At 38.3% G+C, this 11,097-nt stretch overlaps 1 protein-coding gene across 1 annotated transcript; it reads right to left on the bottom strand.

Moving 5' to 3' along the window:
- Positions 1-6,546: 6,546 nt before the first annotated feature.
- Positions 6,547-10,207, bottom strand: LOC114379664. The gene has a single exon (XM_028338355.1). It carries the CDS (start codon positions 9,921-9,923, stop codon positions 6,759-6,761), a length of 3,165 nt encoding a protein of 1,054 aa, XP_028194156.1. The 5' UTR covers positions 9,924-10,207; the 3' UTR covers positions 6,547-6,758.
- Between the last annotated feature and the right edge of the window lie 890 nt (positions 10,208-11,097).

Genomic DNA, 11,097 nt, shown 5'->3' with positions numbered 1-11,097 from the left:
ACATATTTTAAATTTTATTTATCAAATAATGGAAACTACTGTGGAAGGAAGTTAGTGATTTCACAATCATAATAGCCCTCAAACTTTGCACTCCATTAATTAATGTGCGGTTCTAGATCCTCAAGACTATATAGTAGTAGCTTACATTAACATGCAATATGTGAACCCTAATTAAAGTTTTACGCCTAGCTAGATACTTGGAAAAGAACTTCATAGGTTTTGTTTATGACTAATATTAATACACACATGTATATGATTAGCTAGTGATCTTACTTTGATTTTTTTAACTATTGACTTGCTTTTACTGAAAGATACTTATCAATGTATATGTACATGAATATGAATTCCAAAACTGTCAAGAAGTGTGTGAGAGTAAATAATTGAACCTGTAGATACATATGTTGCCCTCATTGACCTTAATCAAATGATTGAAGCTCTGGAGTCTCTGACCTTTTCTTTTTTCGGGAGGAGAATCTAACCTGACATCAGAGACCACGATTTTGATTCCTTTGTGTGTGTTTTTTTCTTTGTTCTATTTTATACCAGCTATATAAGCATAATTACAAACAGAAGAAGGAAGAACCACGCAAAACTAATGCAATTTTTAAATTAACTTCACAGTTTTGGAACAATCTTATGGAAGGCACGTAAAGGAGCGTGTGAGACAACAGTTTGAGCTGACGCTTACACGTGCCACTGTCCATTATCTACATTTTATTTCCCACATATCATAGCCAACAATTCTATCCATCTCATCCTACCACGGGTATACCATAAGCTTCATAGCCGCAACACTTATATGATAGAAAATAGGAATTAATTTTATTTCTAGCTTTTGGTTCTAGAAGCAATAAGCAGCAGGCATATTCTACACACACACACAAAAAAAAGAATATGGTAGGGTCATAATAACTTTGTTTATTTTATCATATACTAATTTCATGCGACGTCTCGGATGCTGCATGACCCATTCTATTCTTTTGCATAACTAAACGGAATCAACCCTTGCATTATTTTTCACTCAAATATGAATGATGGAAATTAAAGAATGTTGATTCGTAAAACTGGGGGCGTGTAACTAACATCTCTGATAGATGTGATAGACCAGCCCAGCCAATATAGAATTACAAGCTGGTTGAATTTGATGAGAAGTTCTAAGATTATTTTTTTACAATGGAGTTTGCTGATGCATCACAATGATCCCAGCTAATTATAATCTAAACAAATTCATGCTAGTTTAGGTGGAATTAAAAGATTTTCCAATTTTTTAACGAATTCATTTATAAAAATATTAAAATAAAAAAAGTGTTTTGGGAAGGAAAAAAAATGTTGGGGTCAAGTTAAAAATTTCCAAACCCAAAACTCGACAACCATCATAGATGGAGTTTTTGGCACTTCTGAATCTGATTTCACAAAACAATTCAAATCAACTTCGGATTAAGTCGTTGTGATTTTAGCTAAAAAATATTGCTCCCAAGTCCCAAATGTGTATGTGCATATTGTCGAGTGCGTTTGAGCAGACATTTACAAACTTGATTCATAAAATTTATTTTATGAAAAGTAAGTTTATAGTAAAATGATATATGTGTGGAATCTGTTATTAAGTAAAATTTATTAAAACTTATAAAGTTATAAAACTCATGAAATAAAAAGTAAGACTTACACGATTTTAATTATTAGTTCTGATTAATAATAAAATGTGTTAAAAAATATTAAAAGGGTGTAAATAACATTTTTCATTTAGTCAAATGTCAGTTATTTTTGTTGTTGAAGGCAAAAATCAAAACTGCGGTTGAACTTTTTCAGGTATGACAGTTAGTGTCTGTCGCGGTGATTTTCGGATATCCAGCTATTGATTAGCATTGACTCGCAATTTAAGATCACCACCGATCTTTTATTTTTCCGAAGAAAAGGGAGAAAGCTCGAAAAAACCCTATTTTTGAGAGATCAAAGGTCCGGGGGTTGGTTACGCAAAGGGAAGGTACTAGCACCCTAAACGTCTATAGTACTCTATAGGAACCTCTTGCTTATTTTATCTTTATGCTAAATTAATTATTTGTTTTGAAATAAATGCTCAAGTGTGAAAAGATTAAAGAGATAGGTTCGAGGGAAAGGAAAAGAAATGTTTTTGTTATTTTTATTGATTTGGAAAGACAAAGTCTTTTGCCTACATACCCGAATGGGATCAAAATCATGTAGTTCGGGGTAGAAAGTCAAGTGATTGGTTTTGATTGATTTTAAAGTTCGAAAAAAAAAAAAAAAAAAAAAAAAAGTTTAGGCAAGATAAGAGGCCGAAAAGGCATAGAAGAAATAAAAGAAGTGAGTTCGATTGATTTTAAATTGAAAAAAAAGTTAGATTGATTAAAGGTTGATTAAAGATTTGATTAAGAAAGAAAGGATAAAGATTGACCCTTTTTTTTGAAATTTCGATTATGGAAAGTTTTTTTGGTTTTTTTGTTTGACTCTCTTTTCTTTTTTTTTTTTTTTTTTTTTTTAGTTATACGGAGATAAGTCTAAACGCGCCGGATCCCTTAAAATGACGTTGGATCAAGTGAGGGCCCTTTTCCTCGGATACGGTTCAAATCACATGATCGTCCACGGCGGAAAACATAAAAATAAATGTGAGTGTCGGTGCAGATTCTCATTTTTATTTTTATTTACATTGGACCTAGATACATTCTAATTGACAATAATAAATAAAAATGTCAAATGCATTAAAATAAATATGCTAGAAGAAATAATAAAATGCATGAAATACAAAACAATAAATACATATGGTGCATAAAATAAATAAAGAAAATAAAATGCAAGACATAAAAATAAATATGATGCTGGAAATAAATAAAAGAAAATAAAAATGCAAGACATAAAATAAACATGATGCTAAAAATAAATAAAAAAAAAATGCAAGACATAAAGATAAATATAATGCTGGAAATAAAATAAAAAAAGAAAATAAAAATGCAAGACATAAAATAAACATGATGCTAAAAATAAATAAAAAATGCAAGACATAAAGTAAATATGATGCATAAAATAAAAATAAACAAAATAAAAATGCAAGACAAAAAAAAATATAATACTGGAAAATAAAATGCAAGACGTAAAATAGATATGGTGCTGGAAAATAAATAAAGAAAAATAAAAAATGCAAGGGCATAAAGTAAATATGATGCATAAAAAAAGTAATAAAAAAAAAAAAAAAAAAAAAGAGAAGAAAAGGGGGTGCAGAAAGTAAAATACTAGAAGGAACAGAAAAAAGGAAATGGGCTCAAAATAAAAAGTGGGCTTAACAGATCAAATCTGAATCGTCAGATTGATCGAAGCGTCCAGATTTGATCATGGGGAGGCACAGTCTTAGCCATTAGATCTTAATCAAACGTCACAAGAGAAGAAGAACAAAGTAAAAACCAAGAGGTGAGACGCATCTGATCAAAACAGGGGATAACATTGGCCGTTAGATCTAGGATCTAACGGTTCAACCCTGATGGTCCATGGGGACACAGAGATCCGCGTGCACCATAGTATTGGTCATGGCAGCAGTATAAATTCGAAAATAAACCCTAAAATAACATAAATCCAATTTCTTCCTCTTTCTAAAGAAACGCTTCAGAAGCTCTCTTCTCTCTCTAACCACACACCGCCGGAAGCTGTTTACCGGCGCAGTGGCTGGCCGGCCATGGGTGGCGGCGCCGCCGCGTCGGAAAAAGAAACTCCTCCTTTTTTAAAAAAACTACATGTTTTGAATTCCTTTTTTTCCCTAGTTCTCAAATCCACCGTTATTTTTTGAAAACCAATACTGATAAAGCCTAGATCTAGCCTTGAATCTTAGAAAAAAAAAGTGAACTACCTTTGTTCTTATGTTATCGTTTAAGCTTCAGAGTGGAAACGGTTACAGTTTGGGTTGTGTGGGTGTGGGTGTCGGCTGATGGTGGTGGTTGGTGTAGGCTTTAGGCCGCGTGAGTGAGTGGGTTACTGTGTTCGCGTGGGTTTCTGTTCTAACGTTTCGATTTCTAGGGAAGGAAATGAATAGTATGAGCAAGATGATTTTGGTTTTTTCTTGTGTTGGTGGTTCACGGAGGGGGGAGGGTGGCGCTGAGTGGTGGCTCTGAGTGGTGGCTCGTGGTGGCTCTGAGTGGTGGCTCTAGGCCGATGGTGGTGGTTCGCGGAGGAGGAAAGGGGCTGTTGAGTGGTGGCTCGTGGTGGCTTGGCTGTTGGTATTCTGACTGTTCGTATTCACCTCTGCCCTCTCTCTCTCCCTCTGACATGCACAGTAATTAATGCAGCATTTAAAGGACATAATTAGGGTAAAAAACGAAGAGCCCCTCTGGGCCTGGACCGAGAAAACTGAAAAGAAAAAGGAAAAAGGAAAGGAAAAGGAAAAAGAAAGAAAGAAAGAAAGAAAAAACAAAAAACATAAAACAGCAAAATAAAAAATAAAAAAAAATAAAAATAATAATAATAATAAAAAATAAAAAACGAAAAGAAGATACTAATAAAGATATTAATAAAAAAACGGAAATAATAAAAAACACTTAATAAAAGGAAAAGAAAAGAAGAAAATAATAACTAAAAAAAAATAAAAATAATAATAATAAAAAAAGGTAAATAAATAAATAATAATGAAAAAGGGGCGTCTTCAAAACAAAATTGAGGTATTTTAAAATACCTCCCTGCCGAAATTTCATCTGAAATGATGGAAATTTCCGGCTTAAAAGACAAGAAAAAAGAAATAAAAACGGGTCAAAAATGGGGTATGACAGATGCCCCTATTTAAGTCTCTTCGTTACGGAGATTCAAAAGTGAAACTTTTAAAGCGACGGGTCGAAGAGATTTAAATACAGAGTACACCATTTTTGACCAATTTCAACTACAAAATGCTATGAATGCACTATTATGCACGTAATGTTGCGAATGCTTGCGATGCAAGTATGAATGCAAGACGAGGTAAATGGCTTGACTGGGAATAACAAAACCAAATGGTACCCGATTTTGTTAAAGAAAAGGGGTCCGACTGGGGATCACATGGTTTTACTGGGGGTAAATGTCAGCTGTTCGGGTTATTGCCAAACTAGCCAACTGATAAGGAACAAAGATAAATGTCAACTGTTCGGGTTATTGCCGAACTAGCCAATCTGACAAAAACAAAGATACATATCAACTGTCCGGGTTATTGCCGAACTAATCAACTGATAAGAAACAAAGATAGCTGTCAACTGTTCAGGTTATTGCTGAACTGATCAACTGACAAGAATTGAAGATAAATGTCAACTGTTCAGGTTATTGCTGAACTAACCAACTGATAAGAAACAAAGATAAATGTCAACTGTTCAGGTTATTGCCGAACTAGTCAATTGACAAGAAACAAAGATAGATGTCAACTGTTCAGGTTATTGCCGAACTAGTCAACTGACAAAAAGACAAAGATAAATGTCAACTGTTCAGGTTATTGCTGAACTAGTCAATTGACAAAAAACAAAGATGAATGTCAACTGTTCAGGTTATTGCCGAACTAGCCAACTGATGACATGAAACAGAGGCAAATGATGCACAAGCTGTTCATTAAAGAAATTGCCACTTGGCGGAGAGAGGGTGACACCTTTGGATCAGACCCATTGGGGATGACACTCGGGGAAATAGAAGGTTACAAATTATTCATGATTGATTGAAATGAAAAGATAAATGAAGCAAGACTCATGATGGTTAATGCAGCCATGTACGCATGATATTGTCTTTATTGTATATGCATGAATGTGTATATGTATGAATGCCTGAATGACGACACGACTTGTATGACTGTATGGAGGATTGACTTGTATGATTGTGTGAATGATAGATTTGATGGAACAAGATTGGACAGGTAAGATGGAAAGTGACCCGACGTCGCATCACAAACACTTGGCAATCTTCAATGGGGATGATGCCACCAGGGTGTATCAAAATAGTGACGGGGTAAAGCCCGGCGTATGCAGCAACTGATGGGGAATAAACATTTCTTGGGAGAACGTGCCAATCCCAAAATACATGGTAGAAGAGCTGGTGCTTCTGTGGTCATGCTTATTATTATTATTATTATTATTATTTTTTTTTTTTTTTTTTTTTTTTAGAAAACAAAAGCAATTGACCACGTGCAACCTGCAAGGTTTACCCATTCTCATGGTAGCTGTTGACACACCCTTCATCTATTCACGAGTTCAAAGAAAAAGTGTTTTGTTGTTTGTGCTTCTCAAAAAAGACATGAAAGAAAATTTATGATTTTGAGAAATATTTTGTTTCAAATGCTACCATAAAAAAGGAAAGGTTTTATAAGCTGAATAAATGAGAATTCCAAATGAAAGGCAACAGGCTCAAATTTATTTGAAAGAGTGATGACCTGCCAATGGCATGGCTCCACTGATCTTACAAAGTTTTGGAAAATGGTAAATATAAGTTGAAGGTTCATTGAACACAATAACCGTTGTTCCCTCTGACAACCTTGAATTCCACTGTTTGGATGCTTCAGATTCAGGGTCTCCCTGACATTCCATTGTGCCCCAAATGAACAAAGATCATCTCGATGCAGTTACTTTGTCTTTTGATCTTTAACTTTTGCATAGATCGCCCTTTCGGGTTTTCGACCTATCAGGCTAATTATTTTTTTGTTTGATGTCTCTAATTTTTGCCTGGGCCGCCCTTTCGGGTTTTCGACCCACCGAGACGCTCATTTTTGCCTAAGCCGCCCTTTCGGGTTTTCGACTTACCGAGCTGTTCTTTTATTTTTAGACAAAGTATTTCTTGACTGCATCCACATTCACGGGACGAGGGAGCTCATCCCCATCCATAGTTGTAAGAGTCAGTGCACCACCAGAGAAAGTTCTCTTGACGACATATGGGCCTTCGTAATTAGGCGTCCACTTGCCCCTAGAGTCGGGTTGGAAAGATAAAACCTTCTTGAGAACAAGATCTCCTTCTTGAAACACACGAGGACGAACCTTCTTGTCGAAAGCCTGCTTCATCCTCTGTTGATAAAGTTGTCCGTGGCATAAGGCTTTCATGCGTTTTTCTTCAATTAGATTCAACTGATCATATCTGCTTTGGCACCATTCAGCTTCTGATAACTGGGCCTCCATTAGAACTCTCATCGATGGAATCTCAACCTCCACAGGGAGTACTGCTTCCATACCATACACCAAAGAGAAGGGGGTTGCCCCTGTTGAAGTACGCACTGAAGTACGATACCCATGCAAAGCATACGGTAGCATCTCATGCCAGTCTTTGTATGTGACCACCATCTTCTGCACTATCTTCTTGATATTCTTGTTTGCAGCTTCAACTGCGCCATTCATCTGAGGTCTGTAAGGAGAGGAATTGTGATGCTCAATCTTGAACTCTTCACACAAATCTTTCATCATCTTGTTATTCAAGTTCGTTCCATTATCTGTAATGATTCTGTTGGGCACACCATAACGGCAGATGATCTGATTCTTGATAAAGCGGACCACAACTTGCTTAGTCACATTTGCATAAGATGCTGCTTCAACCCACTTGGTGAAGTAATCAATAGCCACTAGAATGAAACGATGCCCGTTTGAAGCCTTCGGTTCGATTCTACCAATCATATCGATGCCCCACATAGAGAAAGGCCATGGAGAAGAAAGAACATTAAGTGTAGTTGGTGGTACATGAATTCTGTCAGCATAAATCTGGCATTTGTGGCACTTCCTAGCGTGCTTGCAACAATCTGTCTCCATCGACATCCAGTAGTAACCGGCTCTCAACAACTTCCTTGCCATTGCATGTCCATTGGAGTGAGTTCCAAAGGAGCCTTCATGTACCTCGTGCATCAAAGATTCTGCTTCTTGCTTATCTACACACCTGAGTAGTACCATGTCAAAGTTTCTTTTGTACAAAACATCCCCATTTAGGAAGAAATTACCAGACAATCTTCTCAAAGTTCTCCTGTCTTTGTTGGATGCTCCAGGTGGATATTCCTGGCTTTGAAGGAAACACTTGATATCATGGAACCAGGGTTTATCGTCAACAACCTCTTCGACTGCAAACACGTGAGCGGGCCTCTCGAGGCGCTGAATTCTGATTGTTGGCAAATTATTCCGGTGACTCACTTCGTACATAGAGGATAAAGTTGCTAACGCATCTGCCATCTGGTTCTCATCACGAGGGATGTGGTGAAGCTCCACTTTGTTGAAGAAGGTTAGCAAACGCCTTGCATAATCTTTGTATGGAATCAAGCCGGGGTGGCGAGTTTCCCATTCTCCTTTGATTTGGTTGATTACGAGAGCTGAATCCCCGTAAATGTCAAGGTTCTTGATTTTCAAGTCAATGGCTTTTTCAATGCCCAGGATACATGCTTCATACTCTGCCACATTGTTGGTGCAATCGAACTGTAACCTTGCAGCGAAAGGGAGATGATTACCTTCAGGAGTGATGATAACTGCCCCAATTCCATTGCCAAAGACATTCACGGCTCCATCAAAAATCAAACCCCATCTAGACTCGGGATCTGGACCTTCTCCAAGTAATGGTTCATCACAATCCTTCATCTTCAAGTACATAATCTCTTCATCAGGAAAGTCAAACTTGATGGGTTGATAGTCCTCAATTGGTTGGTGAGCCAAATGATCAGCAAGAACACTCCCCTTAATTGCCTTCTGGGTGTGATATTCGATATCATACTCGGATAACAACATCTGCCAACGAGCAATTCTTCCTGTCAGAGCGGGTTTCTCAAAGATATACTTGATCGGGTCCATTTTGGATATTAGCCAGGTGGTGTGGTTAATCATGTAGTGACGAAGACGCTTGGCAGCCCAAGCTAGTGCACAACAAGTTTTCTCAAGTAGGGAGTACCTGGACTCACAATCGGTAAACTTCTTGCTCAAGTAGTAGATGGCATGTTCTTTCCTTCCGGTCTCATCCTGTTGTCCGAGCACACAGCCCATAGAATCTTCTAACACAGTCAAGTACATAATCAGAGGCCTTCCTTCGACTGGCGGTATAAGAATTGGAGGTTCTAGCAGATAATTCTTGATACTATCAAAAGCCTTTTGACAATCTTTGGTCCAAACAACCCCTTGATCTTTTCGAAGCAACTTGAATATAGGTCCGCAAGTGGCTGTCATGTGCGAGATGAAACGAGAAATGTAATTTAGACGCCCAAGAAAACCTCTCACTTGTTTCTCTGTTTGTGGAACCGGCATTTCTCTAATAGCCTTGACCTTGTCAGGATCTACTTCAATACCTTTCTGACTGACAATGAAACCCAAGAGTTTTCCAGATCTAACACCAAAGGTACATTTGTTGGGATTCAGTCGAAGTTGGTACTTTCTCAGCCGTTGAAACATCTTCAGCAAGTACTCGACATGTTCTTCTTCAGTGCCTGACTTGACAATCATATCATCCACGTACACTTCTATCTCTTTGTGCATCATGTCATGAAAGAGAGTGGTCATGCCTCTTTGGTAAGTGGCACCTGCATTTATCAACCCAAAAGGCATTACCCTGTAACAAAAGGTGCCCCAAGGCGTGATGAAAGATGTCTTTTCTCTGTCCTCAACTGCCATCTTGATCTGATTGTACCCAGAGAAACCGTCCATGAAGGAGAAGACCTTGGCCTTTGCAGCGCTGTCAACCAATACATCGATGTGAGGTAGAGGAAAGTCATCTTTCGGACTAGCCTTGTTCAAATCCCGGTAGTCAACGCACATCCTGACTTTGCCGTCCCTCTTTGGAACAGGCACTATGTTGGCTAACCATGGAGGATACTCTGATGTGACAAGAAAACCTGCATCGATCTGCTTCTGTACTTCCTCTTTGATCTTGAGAGCCATATCAGGGTGAGTTCTTCTCAGTTTCTGCTTGACCGGTGGGCATTCGGGCTTCAAAGGCAAACGGTGCTCCACAATACGGGGATCCAAGCCGGGCATATCCTGGTACGACCATGCGAACACATCGGCATATTCTTTGAGTAATTCAATCACCCTTCGTTTGACAGTTGCCTCAAGCGATGCCCCAATCTTGACTTCCTTCTTATCTTCCTCGGTTCCCAAGTTAATCACCTCTACTAACTCCTCATGAGGCCGATGGTTTTCTTTTCATATTCCAATAACCGAGCAAGTTCCTCCGGGATTTCATCATCCTCCTCCTCTTCAGCCTCGTAGACAGGAGATTCGAAGTTGGGAGAGAGTGCAGGGTTATTATGTTCAACGGGCTCATAAATGCTTAGTCTGCATATGATTGATGATTGACTTTAGAAAATGAGTGAACAATGCAGACTTTACTTGAAATCAGAAAACAAAAATAAAATATTTTGGGTTTTTTGTGTTACCATTTTCCAGAAAGAGCAATAAGCATAGACATCGGGATAAATCACATTTTCCATTAACAAGAGTAGTGCTTGAAACAAAACAGCCCTACATAATTGCGCTTTCGTCCTGGGCAAGACGAAAGGATCTTTTTTTTTTTGAAAAACAAACAAACAGAAAAACAAAGACACATTACTTTGATGCATGAACCACTGAAGGGATGTCAACCGCGTCCCAGTTGCGAACAAGTTTTCCAGGTGTGACAAATGCAAGCACTATCTCTTCAGGAACATCTTCCAAGACAGCATTGGCTTCTGGCGAGTTGTTGATGAATCCGGCGCTACAAAAGGTGCTAGTAATGGAGCTTGATCCAACACTGTTCGTTGCGGATCCTGCAGAGGAAGCAAATCCCAGTCCTTCACGGTTTTTACTCTCCCAGCAACTGCACAACTTTTCCCCATCCTACACCTGTTCCTTCCTGCACCACTTTCTGTGCGCTCTTCCAAGTAGCAAAAGATACTTCATTTTTCTCTGGCTTTTTACCCTCTAAAGTCAGGCCTTGGAAAGAGGTTCCTTCTGTTTCATCAGCACCAATAAAGGAAAAAGCTGACAAATGACTAACCAACAAGGCTTCCTCTCCACTCACAGTGATCAATTTCCCATTTCTGACAAACTTCAGCTTTTGATGCAAGGTGGATGTCACGGCCCAGCTTCATGGATCCATGGCCTACCCAAAAGGCAACTGTATGCGGCTTGGATATCCATCACCTGGAATGTAATTTGGAAAACAAACGGC

This window comes from Glycine soja, chromosome 12 (assembly GCF_004193775.1).
Source record: "Glycine soja cultivar W05 chromosome 12, ASM419377v2, whole genome shotgun sequence".
Lineage (NCBI taxonomy): Eukaryota > Viridiplantae > Streptophyta > Magnoliopsida > Fabales > Fabaceae > Glycine > Glycine soja.
Note: the sequence above shows the minus strand (reverse complement) of the source record. Positions and strands in the feature narration are given on the sequence as shown.